Below are 18,188 nucleotides of genomic sequence, written 5' to 3' on the forward strand. Positions count from 1 at the left end.
AGACGCGGAGAGAAGAAGTTCCGAGAAGAATTTCTCTCGTATGCACTCATACCTACCGGAAGCGCGCCTCGCCATTTGGATAGCTATCATCATTCTGTCACAGTAGTGTGTATGAAGCGTGACTCAGTCGATCGCAACTGATGGATCGCTTGTTGGCTGAAGATGCTGAGAGGGAAGAACAAAGGCAAAATCGAAGATTTTGGGTTCACGACATAAATTTATCCAGGAATTTAAATGGTGAATTTTGTACATTGTTTCAATCGCTGTTGCGCGATGAAGAGAAATTCAAAGTGTATTTTCGAATGAGCATTGAGAAATTTCAACAGCTATTTCAGCTTGTTGAAGAATATTTAAATAAGCTTTGTACGTGATTTCGTGAACCTATATCAGCGACCCTACGACAGGTTGTATGTTTAAGGTGAGTTAATCATGTTGCATATTTTAATAGTTCTTAATGTTCCATTTATTACAAAACTCTAGTGGCATACATATAATAAATACAACTAGAACTACATGATAATATATATTAAATATTAAAATCAGCGATGTACTAGTACTCAAGTGGTTCTGTTAATACATATAATTTTAAATAATTACGAATAACAATGTAATTTATTATTAAAAGTAGTAACTTAACAGTTCAAGTGTCTTTCAGGAATGTGAATATCCGTAGAGGAAGCAAGCACTGTGCTGTGTACCGCCAGTGTACCGCTTGGACTCGACGAAAACATCCGACTAATTTACGAATGGTACCGAAGTTATATTCCGGCGGGAGGAGCAGAAGAAATATTCTCGCCAAGCAACTTCCTCGTCTTCGGCGCGGCGCGTTTCCCCTCCAGTCTGGGCAAGTGTGAGCCACTGCATCTAATACGCAGTGAAAGAATATTTTCCGCCTTCGCGCCGCGTCTCGCTTCCGCTAGGTGTGAGCGGGCCTTTACACTGATGAGCTCATGTTCACTAGCTGATAAGATAGGGAAACTCCTTGAACGCCGATGACACACAGCACGGTAATTAGAGCAAACACTCTGACAATATAGGATGATACCTGCATGTTATATCGTTAATATGGGAAGAAATGCTGACATACTTAAAAGATTTAGCTAGGCAATGTACTCAACTACTTCATTCTCGCAAAACGTTTTCGTTAAAGTAACTAGTGAAAATTTCATTGGCATCGAGGAAAATATTCCTGGTGGCCGAGTGTTTAGATCGTTGTTTATAATCAAGACAGACAATGGTATTATTATTATTATTATTGTAAAAATAATGAAATCAACTTAACTTCACACACTTTGCCGTGTTTCGGACTGGCAGCTTTGAGATAATCAATTTCTGGTGGTTTAAAGTTGCGGAAAAATATATCTTAATTTTCAACGATATTATCCCACCTATTTATTCTTTTAGTAGTATGACATGAGCTTTACGAATTCATATCTTGTCATTTTCCTGCCCTTGTACTTCCGTGGAACTTCCTCAAATTTCTTCAAGGGACGTAGGAAATGAGTGTTGAGGATCTTCCTGGATGTTGCCGCGCTCCGTATAGCTGCAGAGGCATTCACTTGAAATACTGTTGTATGGCATCCCTAAACATGCATACACGGATGCGAAAAGTTAAACTTACTTGAAAACTCTACGTCATCCTGTCAAACCAAAGGGGTTCGAAGTCCGCTTTCTAGGAGAAAAAAGTGCGTAAATTTCCAACAAATAGTTGGAATACATTTCGAATCTCTGATCATCACGTTAGTTTGATACGAAGTCAAAGGTAAACGCATGAACTTCCTCTGCATCTTGAAGGCTCAGTCCCAATGTCCAGTTCAGCTGCTTTCCCATTATGATTATTATTATTATTATTATTATTATTATTATTATTATTATTATTATTATTATTATATCGATGGGATTGTGGAGACATCATGTCTATTACTGTTAGGGAAACAGTGCAATTCGAAACCGACCATTTCACCATTTCACCATTTCGGGATGAATCATGCAGAACAATATCTGTCAGAGAGGTAATGCGCGTTAGGTGGAACAGCGCGCAGGACTGAAGGCGTGTTTAGTACGTAGTGTATGCGCTGTCCACCAGACAGGGACTAGTGGCGAGCGTAGTAACGCGCCCATGACAGACTCCAATGTACATGCGTACACGTATCGAATGTCTGTCTTATAAACTTCTGAACCACTGTGGCAGACGTATGGCATACACAAACGATGAATATGTGGATATGCTTCTGGTCCTTGGTGCATCTGATAACCGGGCTGGTGTTGCCACTCGTGAATATGCTGCTAGATATCCTCGTCGACGCCATTCAGATAAAAATGTGTTTCGTCGTCTGGAGGTGCGCCTTCGGGAGTCAGGTTCTCTCCTTCCACCATCACGTGACAGAGGTCGTCCACGGACTCGCCGTACTCCAGCTACTGAGGAAGCTATTCTGGAGGTCATACACCAAGAACCTCAGCGAAGTACACGTAGCGTCGGAAGGCAGCTGCGTGTCTCGCAACGCATGGTCGTTAACGTGCTGTACGAGCATGGGCTGCACCCCTATCATTATTCTCGCACGCAACACCTGCATCCTGCAGATCGCCATCAGCGGGTGCATATGGGTGCAGGAAGCCAACGATGACTTCGTGAACACGGTACTATGGTGAAGCAGCATTCACTCGTGAGGGTGTCTTCAATTTGCACAATGCCCACCATTGGTGTGAGGTTAACCCGCACGTCACTCGCGACCGTGGATATCAAGTTCGCTTTGGTATCAACGTCTGGGCCGGAATATTGGGCGACAGGTGTCTGGGTCCCTACATGTTGCCTCACCGGTTGACTGCACGAAGGTATCATGCATTCCTCTCAAACTATCTGCCTGACGCGCTGGAAGATGTTCCACTACATGTTCGGCAGAGGATATGGTTCCAACATGATGGTGCGCCTTCTTCCTGTGGGGACACCTGAAGGAGCACGTGTACTCTACTCCGCCGACAAATGTGGAAGAATTGGTAGCGCGTGTTCATGCTGTGGACACAGGGTCCAGAGCTGTATGATCCGGCGGGTTGCGCAATGTTTGGACGTGCAGGGAGGTCGTTTTGAGCATCTGTTGTTCTGAGGACAACGTATTCTGTTGTGAAGGTCATGCGGTCATTAATATGGACAGTATTAGTGCTAATGTGCTACATCTGCGCGATCATATTACATGTAGTATGGTGGCGTCTCCGAAAACCTTAAAAAGTAGTTCGTGGGACGTGAAACAAATAACATTATTATTATACATGTAGTATGTAAGTGACAAGTAGATGTTGTGTTATTGTATTGTGCTATCACCTTTAGCATATCGAAAGTGATATTGTTTGTGTAGTTATTCTGTCCTATGACTGGTCATTTGTTTCAGCTGTCTATTTCTTATTAGTCTAACCAGGTATTTGTTGTTTCAGCGTTACAAAATGTTGGTAAATGTAGGATACATGTGACCTCAGAAACGGTGTCTTACTGTATTACAGTAGGTAATGTCAGATGGAAATTAGCAAATAAAAAATGCGCCTCAACCCAGGATCGAACCATCGACCTCCTGCATGCCAACCAAAAATTCTAGCCACTGCACCAAGTGTACAGCACGACGAGAACGTGCTGACAGTGCTAGTTACCCTACATATGGTTAGAGTATTGGCAGATTGCTACTCTTCAACGTTCGTTTTGTACCGGATATACTCGCAAGACGAAAATTTGTAAGATACATTTTTTATTGCTGGCATGTGAGGAGTCGCGCTGCGACGCCCGAGTGCGCGAATTACGCTTCACTCTGTATATAGGCCCAAGGAAGGCATTTATACTAGTGGAGGCACATGCTTTCCCTTAGTACACCGTCACTGCATTGTCCTACACAAGAGACTTGCAGTGGTATCTCAACGGCGCACTAGCCTCCAGCGTCTTGGAAAGGTGTAGCAATCCAACTGATGAGCCCACTGCTACACTGAGGCGAAAACGCTGGTAATTTCGCGATTGAAAAAAACCAGACTCAAAGAGCTCAAATATATGTCACTGTAGTTCATTAATAAATAAAGTCCTAGGGGCAAAAATCCAACAGTTATTTAGATTTACTTACTTTATTTCAACAGATTTCCCCATCGGTGGTGAACTTAGCATCTTCACCAATCCAATGCCTGTCGTTTAAAGCAACTAAATTCTGTGGCCTATTCTATTACCTTTTTCAGCTAGTGCGTCTGTTGCTTATAGTAACGCATTCGACTTGCCAAAATATGTCTTGAAAATGTTCTTTCTAAACAAGAATGAATTTAAAAGAAGGATTCCCTGTCATTTCCTACAACGGCCACTATTCTTAAGTGCCATCATGCACCACAGCAGGCTACTGGCAAGACAAACAGGGGCGCATTACGCGTCACACCACCATGGACTGAATGCGTTGTCTGTTAACCGATATTGTTCACGATTGCAGGTTCAAATGCTGGCACAGTCTCTTAGTAGTTAGGAGTGCAAATATGAGACCATAAACGAGTGACAATAATAATAATAATAATAATAATAATAATAATAATAATAATAATAATAATAATAATAATAATAATAATAATAATAATATTTTTTGTTTGTACTATAAGTGGATATTCGGAAGAACATGAGTTCCACTCTCCATTACGAAGTCGGGGAATTTACGGGCCTGGGTTCAGTTAAATAAGGTTTATTTCACCTGAGTAGTACAGCAGGACTGGTTCTAAAACAATGGGTGTTGAGTCAGCATTTTCCCACGAGGTCATTGACCACTAGCAAGGTCATTAGTGGGGGTAAGTGATTTGAGGTCATCGACCCCTAGTATGGTAGTAGGGCAATGGAGATTCGCGGAGTTTGCGTACGCGAGCAATCCTAACTTCACAGTCACCATCTTGGAGGGGCCTGACCTCATTTTTACCGCCAGATGCCCTTCTCAACGCCATATTGGAGGGGCTAACCTCACAGGGCGTAGTTTTACGCCCAGATGATCTTTCTGACGCAAAGGGCCCAGTTTTATGGCCAGATGCCCTGCCCGACGCCATCTTGGAGGGGCCTGACCTCATTTTTACGGTCAGATGCCCTTCCCGCCGCCATCTTGGAGGAACCTGACCTCATTTTCACGGCCAGATGCCCTTCCCGACGCCATCTTGGAGAGGTCTAACCTTACACGACGTAGTTTTACGGCCAGATACCCTTCCCATCACCATTTTGGAGCGGCCTAATTACACCGTCGCCATCTTGGAGCTAGTTTTACGGTCAGATGCCCTTACCATCGCCATTTTGGAAGGGACTAACTACACCGTTGCCATCTAGGGGCAAGTTTTACGGTCAGGTGCCCTTACCATCGCCATTTTGGAGGGGCCTAACTACACCGTTGCCATCTTGGGGCCAGTTTTACGGTCAGTTGCCCTTACCGTTCAACTTTGGAGGGGCCTAACTACACAGTCGCCATCTTGGGCCCAGTTTTACGGTCAGATACCCTTCCCTCCTCACAGGCACCATTTTGCAGGGGCCTAATGAGAGCTGCAGGCATATTTTGCCAGTCGGTGGTGGTGCGCCGAGACATCAATGTGGACCTTGAACCAGAGGGCCGACATGATTCAAATGCTAAAAGTTCTTCAGAACATATTAATGCACATTTCCTGAGAATATGCACTTCCTATCTCTAGTGTTTCAAGGTGTTCTGGTTTTTATGAACATGAGTGTATTTTGTATTAATTTCGGTTTGGCTAAGTGTGTGCGCACATGGCCTAACAGTGAAGATTGTGCAACAAGGAAATCAGCGAGTGTATGGGTATAGACGATTGAAGTCGGTTAAAAGTGTTCCAACATGTGGTTTAGAAACTCGAGGTACGACCGGGAATTGTATGCTGTAGATGGTAATTCATCAATGTTTATGAACGTGCAAGATCACTATTTGCAGATCGGCAGCTCAGAAACCAGTCCGAAGGCTCCGATTTGGAACGAGGTAGCATTGACCAAGTGACCTTTGAAGATGTTTCAGTGGTAGGATTGTTTGCAGTGGACTTTGATAGACGCTATGCCACGTGGAGCAAGCATATATATTATATGTGTGTGCGCGTGCGATGGAGAGATTATTTATTATGGAGTGCTGGAGGAAGCAAATACGAAGGCAAGTCAAGAAGTATGTGCCATTTTGCTCTAATTGTCTTATGGTTGGCTGTATGGCGTTGTGTGCTCATCAGCTGCTAGATGGCACCATTGTCTATGTTTGTGGGAGGTTTTGGCATTACCAGATCAGTACAGCTTACGTAAATTTGGCCGCACCACTCTCTGTTTTCACTAAGGAAACACAGCGTTTTTTGCGGTCTGAGGATGTAACAGGAGCGAAAAATCGTAGATTTTCTGAACAATACGGGTATAATATCATGCAGTTGTTCAATATTGGCTTCAATTACGTCTGCTGATGGTCGCCCGGGTCTTTCCTCATCCTTCACGCTCGTGCGACCGCTTTTGAACTGTTCTATCCCCTGGTAAACATTACTGTGGCAAAACATTGTCCTCGTATTGTGTTGAAAGTTTTCTATGAATTTCCGCGCCGGGTACACCATCAGACCCCCAAAAACGGATTACGGAACGCTGTCTTCCTTGATGCCAAACAGAGAGCGGCGGGACCATTTTTACGTCGCAACTGCGCAAGCTGTACTGATCTGACAACGCTGAAATCTAACACAGACGTAGACAATATTGCTGTCTAACGGCTGGTGAGCACGCTATGTCATAAGGCCAACCTGAAAGCAATAAGAGCAAAATTGCAGATACTTATTGACTTGCCCTTGTATATACACACTGCCTATCAAAAGCGTCATACACCCCGAAGGAACGGTTGAAAGTGCATGAAATTACATACGCTGATAGAACATGTGCCTTTATTGAACTGATTACAATATGGGATGAAGGAATCTAGGCCGTTGGCAGTTACAAGTGGAATGTTGGCGCCAGGTCAGTAGGGTGTCGCAACCCCCCTGGCTACAATGCATGCCGTTATTCGGCTCGGAATGGTGTCAACTGCTGTGACAAGTTCGGCCACATTTCTTGCAGCTATCCCGCCAGATCCCGCAGGTTGGTACTGGGACGAAGTCCGCTCCAATATCATCCCACACGTGTTCAATGATGGAGAGTTCTGTGGATCTTGCTGCCCACGGGAGGACCTCAGCGTATTCTAGGCAGTCCATAGACAGACATGCTGTATGTGGACGTGCATTATCTTGTTGGAACACTGTCCCAGGATGCTGTGCCATAAGGGATAGGACGTGCGGACGCAGAATGTGTGTGACGTATCCTTGTGCCATCAAAGTCTGCCACGGCACTATTAAAGGTGACTTGAACGCATATTTTATGGCTCCTCACACCATGATGCCATGAATTACGCCTGTGTGTCTTTCAACAATATGGACAAGATCTGCCCTCTGCTCTTGAAGCTGCCAAACACGCACACGATGGTCATCGGAGGCTGCGCAGAAGCGGGACTCATCTCTGTACGTGATGCGACGCCAGTCGTCCTCAGTCCATGCCTCCCGGGCAAGGCACCACTTCAAACGCAGGCGTTGGTATTCTGGTGGCAATCGTAACTGATGCTTGGGGCGGTAGGACCCAATCCGGCGGATACGAGTCGTCGAGACACTGTGCGGGAACTCACAAGATGTAGAGTCTCCAGTAGATGCTCGCGGATTGCATGTGGCGAAGTTATGGGATCCTGCAATGCTTGGAGCACTATACGACGGTCTTCCTTCGGGGTGGTATTTCTTGGTCGACCCAAACCTGTACGACGTGTTTGGGTGCCCTGATGTACCCATTGAGTGCAATATCGCGCATCTGTGACATCTAAATGGCCCACATGCCTCGCAATTGCACGATACGACCAACCAGCAGTCCCACAATGAGGCTTCTATCAAATGCTGTCAATTGGAGGATAGGATGTCTAAAGCGTCTGCGAGTCATCGCGAGTGATTTGTAGGGTGTAGGGTATGTAGCCCTTCCTGCACATCTCTGACTCATAGCAGTTGACTGGTAACAACTTATCAACAACAGGACAGTGTCATCATGAATGCACTCTGGGGGGGCGTTCTACACATTACATAGCCTTGTAAATCCTATCATATACTCACACAACAATGGCATTCATGTGTATCGAAATGGGATAATAGTGGACCACTCCTTCTGAGTGCTTAACGTTTTTGTCATGCAGTGTATATATGCGTGTGCGCATGCGCAGAGATTTGATTACCATTACTATTCATGACCTGTGAGGTTGCTGTTCACGACGATTACCATTACACAATCTTTGCTGTAGAAGTCCTGTAGGGTTGCCATACTGCACGATTGAGGAATCATCACGAGTGCATTACTCGGTAATTACAAGTTCCTGGTGAGCAGTGGGTGGAAGACGCTAGATTGTGTTCTTTTGTAAGTCAGACTCTGGATTGTTTCTCTCCGAGGAAATGCACACGTTGAGGTAGTTTTATGTGCAATATGGAGGTAACGTGTTGTTGTGCATAGAGCTGATTGTGGCTAGATAAAACCGTCGGCCAAGTGTTTATTACTTTTTCATTCTTCGAATAGTACGACGTGGTTGTCTTTATTTATTCATTCCACAGCAGCCATTTTATATTGTGAACGTGTATGGCTTAATTAACAGAGTATAGCGAGGTGACTGGGATTGGTTTTGTACGTTTATAACACGTTGTAAATTGATTTCGTAGTGATGATGCTATTTTTAATGTAAATGAGGTTAAGAATGGACAGTCCTCTTATCCGTAGGAAATCATTAATTTGAAGCGTGATCTTTAGAACTATGTGTAGTTGTGGCGTATATCTTGTAGATGTTGTTTGTGGATATTTATATTGGTGTCATCACGTGATGGAGTTTGTTTTGTTTTGTTTTGTTTTGTTTGTTTCGGGAGTAAATACATGTAGTGAAACTTGTGGTAAATCTTTAAATTTCAGGTTTAAACAGTAGCAGTTTAGGTTATGAAGTAAGTTTTGAGGCTCATCAGCCTGATGTCCGTCGCGTTGGGAGAAGGAGTTCTTTCATGCTTTACAGAGTCAATTACTCCTGTAGATATTTTGCAGGTGGCGCCCAATTTCGTTATTTATATTTTATTCCTGATATCATTTATCCATTTCAAATTTGACTGAGTGAGAAGTTACCATATTAAATGAAGTCTGTATGTGATTATTAGTTTTACTTTCATCTGAAATAACGCTAGTGCAGTTCTCAGAAATAATTTTTCCATGTGTTGCCGATAACCTCTCCTTAACATGGATAGTGAAACTTGTTCCCTGAGTTTGAAACGTTGTGCCTAGATATTTAAATTTGTTTACTGTTTCGAGCTCTTCACCCTACTACATAATTGTCTCTGACTTACTGCGTCTCCCACCTCCCACCTTTGAAATGGATAAATGATAACAAGAATAAAATGTGAATAACGAAATTGGGCGCCACCTGCAAAATATTTACAGGAGTAATTTACTCTGTTTTCTTTTAGTTTACATTCAATTCGTTGATTCGAGCTGAAACTAGTAAGCTGTCCAAGGCTTCCTGAAGTGCATCCCTAGAAGCTGAAGTGCTTGAAAGAATTATGCGATTAGCTATTTATTCTATATTTCTTGTAACATATGGCCATTGGCTGCAAAGAATTCTACTATTTATCCATTTTGTGTTTCTGTTTTGCCGTGAAGTTACAATATAGTGTTTATACAAAAGGTAGATGAATTTGCTACTTACGAAGCATGGCCAGCCACGAAGGATATGCTTTTATAGATATGGTGAATCGTATTAATAAAGCTAAATGATCTTTTGCACAGTTACCATCAATACGGAGATCCTCTCACATTCCCATCAAAGTGAAGATTTAAATACTCAACTTAAAAGTTGAATATGTTACTGTATGTAAATGAGACGTGGTAATTTACCAAGGACATTACCACAAGGTTTCAAAATTTTATAAATCGTTCTTTGAGGAACCTTATGAGAATATGGTGGCCAGAAGACCATCTCATACCCTTTTTAGGCCACTAGCCAAACTCCCGTACAGCGACAGATGATGAGGAGAAAATGGAGGTGGATCAGCCACACCCTGACCAGACCATAAGAAAGTACAATAGGGCAGGCAGTAAACTAGAATCCGCAGGGCAGTCGGAGGGTAATCAGACCGAGGATTACCTGGAAGGGAATCATATTCAGGGAGATAGCTGGAGTCAACAAGACATGGAGAGAGGTGAGGGCATGGTGTCGTCGTGACTGCGAGCAGTGTTAGTCTCGATGTGCCTCGAATGCAGACACTATTTCCTGCAGATAAGCATCTATAGTGTACTCTTATAACTAGTTCAAGTGCGTAAAGATTCTTTGTTTTAGGGCCGATGACCTTACATGTTAAACCCCTTTAAACAACAAGCATCATCATCATCATCATCATCATCATCATCATCATCATCAAGATTCATTTTTAGCGCCAACCGGGACTGGATGGCTTTTTGTTTTTGTATTTGGAGCACCTCCCTTACTTTCGTTGTTGGCCTGCGGTATGTCTCAGCACACAAAGTTAAGGGCATGGGTTTGGAAGACCCACGGACGCCGTGAACCCGCACGGTTAACCGTATTCGGTCTTTAAAGTAATGAAAACCTAGTCCCATAATTAGCTTTTATTATTTTTTATTTTGCTTTGTCACAATAAGTGTTTGCACTTTTTAAGAAATTTGTCGTTTCTACTACGTATGTACGTATTGGTTTAGGCTTATAATTATTTCGCATCTATAAGATTCGCCATAATTGTAAATACATACTGCTAATAATACACTCTTATTTTGAACGAACGACACGCTTACTCCATTCTGAGGATAAATGACATAACGTCCAAAATTCTTCTTTAATTTACAAGTTGGTTTATGTCGCAGAGGAAAGGGCTACGAGTTGGATGGAAGCGGCCTTAATTAAGGTACAGACCCAGCATTTGCCTTGTATGAAAATGGGAAACCACGGAAAACCATCTTCAGGGGTTCGAACCCACTATCTCCCGGATGCAATCTCACAGCCTACTCGCCGGGTAAATGCAAACGTAACCGTAAATTTACGTAAAATGTGTGGTATTCACATTGGAGGAACGTAATATGACCATAAAGTGTACACAGCCATGTTATTTAGCTCGGAAGTCAGGTTTTAGGCTATCTCGCAGTTTTATATTTGAATACCTCAGTGGAATTAAACAACGTGGTAATGGACTTCGTATTACTCCAGACATCTCTTGCTTGGCTCCTGGGAACTGTGTACCTGAAAAGGCGAAGTAAACAACGGTGCAGAAATGGCTTCATCCTATGAATCAGAGAAGGTTATTTCAGGGCGATTTCGGTGGTCTACTGCAAGAAATTATCCTAATCAGTTCGTTTTGTACATGCGGATGAAACCTGAACTGTTTGCCACTATCTTACGTTTTACGTTCCTTTTTCTAATAACAAGAAGTGTAAGGTCTCTTTTGCCAACATCTATACGCCTTGCTAACACACATCGTTGAGATGTTTTAGTACGATATCGTCTTCCTAAACTAGCAATCTGTCATAGTGTTAAGATATATACACTGTTTTACCTTTGACGGGGATTGTCTCTCGCCCGGTCGCCAGCGTCGCGAGCTTATCTCCCGCCATTTACCGCCAGATTTCATTTCTTTTCTTTTCCTGCCGCTTTTTCCCACACCTGTGGGGTCGCGGGTGCGAACTGCGTCGCACATGTGGATTTGGCCCTGTTTTTACGGCCGGATGCCCTTCCTGACGCCAACCCTCTATGGAGGGATGTAAGCACTATTGCGTGTTTCTGTGGTGGTTGGTAGTGTAGTGTGTTGTCTGAATATGATGAGGAGAGTGTTGGGACGGACATATACACCCAGTCCCCGAGCCAGAAGAATTAATCATAAGCGATTAAAATCCCCGACCCGGCCGGGAATCGAACCCGGGACCCTCTGAACCGAAGGCCAGTACGCTGACCATTCAGCCAACGAGTCGGACACCGCCAGATTTCATTGCTACAGCTTATATTCTCTCTCGGTACAGCGTCTTTGTAATTCCTTTTACTTTTATCATAAATACAAACAAGGATTGTTTTGAAAGAAAATTACAAGTTTTTCGTCGAAAGAGGTCATTATATCGCGCGCAAAATGCAATGTTCACGTCTGCTCTGATTGGCTGGTTCTTAAACTTAACGTAAACTTAACCGCAAGAGCTTGGAGTTTGCAGTCACTTAATTTTACGGACTAGCAGTTAAGTCTAAGTCGGCGCATTGTGAATGAGCGTTAACTCGAAGTTTCCAGTACATGGCAGCCGCTGCCCTCTGCGTCGGTGAATCTCCTTAAAAGAGCTGCACCAGATTAGCACTAGTCACGATAATTAGTATTGTTACCTTGAGTGGTGTGACTATATGCTTTTCTTTCTCTTTGATGGCATGTAGACAACCTTGAGTCAACAACAGGTAGATGATTTGTATTTTGCGTCTTAAAAATAATACAAAATGAGGCTAACGCTATATACACTTATTATAAATAGAAGGTTCCAGATTGTCGCTGTAACAGATCGCCGCTATGAAGTACCTAGTGCTCTTCGTTCTTGTTGTGGTTGTTGGGACTTTCCCCGCTGTTTTGGTAAGTTCAATTATTTTCTAGAGTATTCTTGGTTTGTCTCGTTTTCAGACCAAAATCCGCATAATGAAGTAAAACAACTTTAAAGCCGATCCGATGTAAATAACGTAAAAAGGTCTTTTGGCGGGGTTATTTATTTATTTATTTATTTATTTATTTATTTATTTATTTATTTATTTATTTATCCTATGATGAATGTATATGTATATAAATATACATGTGCATTCAATCAGTCATCTCTGATCTGGATAAAGGGCAGTCACCCAGGTCGCAGATTTGCTATCTGTTGTTTTCCTAGCCTTTTCTTGAATGATTGCAAAGAAATTGGAAATTTATTGAACATCTCCCTTGATAAGTTATTCCAATCCCTAACTCCCCTTCATAAAACGAATATTTGCCCCAATTTGTCCTCTTAAATTCCAGTTTTATCTCCATATTGTGATCTTTCCTACTTTTAAAGACACCTCTCAGACTTATTCGTCTACTGATATCATTGCATGCCATCCCTCCACTGACAGCTCGGAACATACCACTTAGTCGAGCAGCTCGTCTCCTTTCTCCCAAGTCTTCCCAACCTAAACTTTGCAACATATTTTTAACGCTACCCCAATGAAGATCTTTCCTTATATTAACACCTACGTACTTACTATGATCCCCAAAAGGAATTTTCACCCCATCAACGCAGTCATTAAAACCGAGAGGATATTTTCCCATTTGTGAAACTCACAACCTGACTTTTAACCCCGTTTATCATCAAGCCATTGCCTGCTGTCCATCTCGCAACATTAGAGAGTCATTTTGCAGTTGCTCACTATCCTGTAACTTATTTATTACTCTGTAGAGAATAACATCATCTGCAAAATGCCTTATCTCTGATTTCACTTTTTTGCACATACTCTAGGTCTAGGTTTTTGACCCAATCAACTGGTTCATCCGATGTGCGGAGAATGTTGATTAGTTTCCCTTTGAAAGCTCGAATTGAGCAGTCAGCAACAATGTGGTGGATAGACTAAGAAGGGGTACCACAATCACAATTTGCAGAGCTAGTCCAACTCCATTTGCACAATAGATAACCACATCTGCCGTGTCTAGTTTCTTATCCGATTGGTGATTCTCCACTGTCGCCTTGGAAAATCGAATCCTTGTGCACGTTTAGAAGGGTTCTCAGCTAGATGTTTGTTATACATCAGAATATTCCGCACGGACGATATTGTGTCGGGGATGAAATCTATCCAACTAACAGTTGTTTGCAGAGAAATTAACTACACCTACTTTGCTTGTTATATCATATCGAGATCTTCTCTTACCGAGCAAGCTGGCCGTGCGGTTAAGGTCGCACAGCTGTGAGCCTGCATTGGGAAGAGAGTGGGTTCAAACCTCACTGTCGGAAACCCTAAATATGGTTTTCCGTGGTTTCCTCATTTTCACACCAGGTACCTTAATTAAGGCCATGGCCAATTCCTTCCAACTCCGCCCTTTCCTATCCCGTCGTCACTATCACTTTTCTTTATTACAAAAATTCGTTCTTACGGTGAAAGAATACTCACTGTAGTGATGGGACTATCGAATGAAAACTACGAGATTTATTCGATAGTCGTGAACTACCGTTACAACCGATTGTTTCCGTTTGCATTCGGTTTTTCATTCGGATCACAAATTCCAATTGTTTCCACTAGTCAGCGCTGAAATCGGCCTCCTCTTTCGTTATGGAGTGAAGTCAGTCATTTGTTATAAATGAACAGATATCTGACTCAAAGTTGTATAATGATAAATGCAATTTTATTATTGTGCACTTTGTCAATAGATAATCATGTTAATAGATTTTTATAAATACTTTCCATACAATAACCATGAACCTCTAATGATTAAACATTAACTTTAAACGAATAGAATTATTTTAAAATTAATATATATACTATTGGTCCTAGGGAAATATGTTGCTGTATTCACATTACTTTAATATGTGATGTCATTAAAATAAGGTGTAAACCTAACCTTCATCTGTAACAGACTGGACTCTGTTGTCGACTCACTTCTGGTACAAACAAGAAATTTTCAACAAGAAATAAAGGGTAGTCTGAGAAGCCTTGGCTTCGCTCCCGATGAACAACCTAAGGTACAGACTCTTCTTAAGAAACAGAGATCAGCAGTTTGAAACATGGAGAAAACTACCACACCGTGGAAAAGGTGTATCGCATTTTTCAGAATGGACACGATCATACCCCTGGATTACAACGAAGAAAGGACTTTCAAAATGAACTGCAATGTAATAGCAGTTCGAAGCGTTCCCGGTAGAAGCCAAGAAAACCGTTCCCGTCACTGCAACGAGATAGAAACCCTCCCTCATGTGACGGATCCAGTGAACGTGCAGACATTGTCGCGATTTCCAGGAAGAGAAACATTGGCATTGTTATTGATCCAACAATAAGGTTTGAGAGTAACAGTTCACAGGCCAAATAAGTTGATTCTGAAAAGAAGATACACTACCAACCCTGTTTTAAGTACTTTGAAGAAAAGTATCACATACCCGCCAGTTGCTGGGAAGTGATTGGGTTACTCTTCGGTGCGCGAGGATCTGTCACAAAATTTTCAATTAATTTCTTCCTTCGTTTTGGTATTCCCGTTTCGTATCTAAAAGATATTTGTTTAGATGTTTTACGAGATTCTTTGACAATGGTAAATAATCACTTTTACGGTATGTGTAAAGAAAAATAAAGTTTTCCTGATCGGGGATAGCTGTAGGGCTACAACAGGGGAAATTCAAAATTAAAAATATATCTATAACATCAAATTTTCCTAACATAAATAGTGCGAAAATAGATAATAATTTGATGCTGTTACAGTACGGTACCCCTTGTTCTAGGGCAGCTATCCCTTGTGGATTCTTTCTCTCTCCTAACATTTGTTATTTTATAAACAGGCGATCTTACATTCATTAACTTGTGGTTAGGGACACAAACATGCATTTTATTTAAAACTAGCTGTAGTACCCGTGCTTCGCTACGGTATTCTACATTTTATACGGATATCGATGTAAATTACTGTACATGCAGTGAATAAGATTTTTAAAAATTCCATGTCTCTTAGCGTTATTCGAGAAGCACCATAGGGAGGTCCGCATACATTGTTTCCAATATAAAATGCGAGTTGTGGAGTTGTGGTGATAACGGCAGGTCAACTTGCCTACTGCTATTCATAATCGAGATGGGAATTTTCACTATAATGACAGGCCCCATTACCTACTGCACGGTCACAATCGATTTGGGAATTTTCGTTGGAATGGAAGGGCCCATTTCCTACTTCCAGACAGATAACAGTTGAGGAAGTTTTATTATAATGGGAGGCATCTACTGTACTGCCATTCAAAATTGAGTTGTTTATCTTTATAATCACAGGCTCCTTTTCCTAATGCCAGTCAGCTTACTGCCAGTCACACTGAGTTGGTGAGTTTCCATTATAATAGCAGGCCACTATGCCTAACGTCAGCCACATTTTAGCTGGGTGAATTTGTTTATACTTCCGGGTACCCTTGCCTACTGCCAAACACATTCAGGTAAAGGAGGTTTGAATACAAATTCCATGCCCCCTAACCTTGTGCCAGTCAAATCAAGAAGGAAATAATTCATTACAATGGTACACAGCAATTGGGGAAGGACTACATTCCTACTGCCAATCAAAGTCGATATGGTGAGTACTGATTACAATAGCAGATGCCCTCCTGCTCACAGTCATTAACGATTTGTAAGGTATTAATTACAATGGCACACAAACCCCTTGTAGATAGCTACAAATCGACTTCAATGAATAAATATAATTCGACATAAGAAAGTATGTGCATATTTACCTCCATTTAAAATGTAATTGCTGGTAAACGGTACATCATATCAACAACCGGAATGTACGGTAAGACGCCACATTTAGCAGTCTAAATGGCTGCTCCTATGATATATTCTCGTATCTCATCTATTTATGAGTAAGTTTGAGTTAGGTACGTTGAGTAGGGCGAAATATGAGTAAAGTTTCTTCACAGTGCATTACGTTTCGGATACATATGTGACAGCTACAAACATAGAATTTGGCTCACATATAGCTACTGGGTGGGCCAATGTTCATGCAGAATTTGATGTTCCTATATTTCCTATAAGTGATTCAAACCATAAAATTTACGTGAATATGTGCAAAATTTATGTACAATCCAGAAATAGAACCAAATTTAAGTTGTAGATCACTCCAAATTAAACTGGGATTGTGCCATCCGTTTTGTGAAACAAGTTACCGTTTAGTCACCAAATACCTCGAAGGAAAGGTCTGAACCGTCATTAAAATTGCCCCATATTTCTATTTTTTTTCGGGGATAAAAATGAAAAATTTAAACATCGCATAATTTTTCCGTCGGTCACAGACTAAAAGCTAAAATTTTGCCAAATTTAAATTTCCTACCTAGTCTGGATGATTGTGCCGCCATCTTCATTTGAGGGAGTGGTTAAAAATTAGGATTTTCAGGAAACCTTTAAGTCCATGAAACCTATATGTTATCGTTCTTATGCTGAGCCCCAAATTTGAGTCTCCCAGCTTGGATCCTTCAGGGTATTTTGAGAATTTTCTACTTTCCTAGGGATCCTAAGGTCATCACTTCTCCGGTACCAAGTTTTAAGTTTCTAAGATGCCTGGAAGTGCCTCATTCATCCCATGTCTTTTCATTTTTATACCTTAATTTATATATATATACAGTACAGTATATCCATATAGATCGTTCCCAACCGACTTCCATTTATTAACATAGATTATATTTCACCCCCTTCCCGAGGGGTTCTAGGGACGACTTGCCCCAAAAGTATTTTTTTCCAGATGGTAGGTAATATTTGTACCCCCCCCCCCAACACACACACCAAAGAGGGCTGAACTTGGAATTTAAAACATTCCGGAGTGTAACTCTTCATATCAGCAACCACGAAAAGTATGGATTCGACGCTATTTTCTAATATTTTTATATGTCACCCGCCGACCCCCCACCCGTAAGGGTACTTGAAGTGTCTTATCCCACGCGGTTTGTCTCCTGGCACCAAGTCTAAGTGTACCAAGGTTGGTGAAAATCGCTCTAGTGGGTTAGGAAGAGGTGTAATACACACCCACATGCATACAATGACATTTGTATATACACGAGGGGTGTGCTGGAAAAAACACACATACATCCGTAATTTCGGTCATTTTGAACATTTTCTTTTCCAACCCTTCTCATCTCCATGCCGATGTGGGCAGAATAACGACATCCGCAGTGCCATTATTCACCTCAGCGACCTACAAAACTATGGACTGCGCATTAATACTTGTCGTTGTCTATTATTTTTGTATTTCACCGGTCTTTCTGTGTTTTTATGATTCATTCCTGCCCCATGGCAATGTACCAAATTTGGCTGAGAGGTATCTAGAACATATATAGAAATATGTCCATAAACTCGGCCACTTTGGATATTTTCCTTTCAGTCATTCTCACCCCTCCCCCTGCCGTTTGGGACTGAACATTATCTTAAACGGCAACCAGAGTG

The 18,188-nt window shown here is 41.9% G+C and overlaps 1 protein-coding gene across 1 annotated transcript in view; it reads left to right on the forward strand.

The window, feature by feature from the left end:
- Positions 1 to 12,550: 12,550 nt before the first annotated feature.
- LOC136874685 (general odorant-binding protein 19d) overlaps positions 12,551 to 18,188 on the forward strand; it is a 38,710-nt gene continuing 33,072 nt past the window's right edge. Inside the window, exon 1 of the mRNA XM_067148324.2 lies at positions 12,551 to 12,645. Within this exon, the coding sequence (XP_067004425.2) occupies positions 12,586 to 12,645 (60 nt within the window). The 5' untranslated portion in view covers positions 12,551 to 12,585. The remainder of the gene's footprint in view (positions 12,646 to 18,188) is intronic.

The sequence above is a fragment of the Anabrus simplex genome, chromosome 5 (assembly GCF_040414725.1).
Source record: "Anabrus simplex isolate iqAnaSimp1 chromosome 5, ASM4041472v1, whole genome shotgun sequence".
Taxonomy (NCBI): Eukaryota; Metazoa; Arthropoda; class Insecta; order Orthoptera; family Tettigoniidae; genus Anabrus; species Anabrus simplex.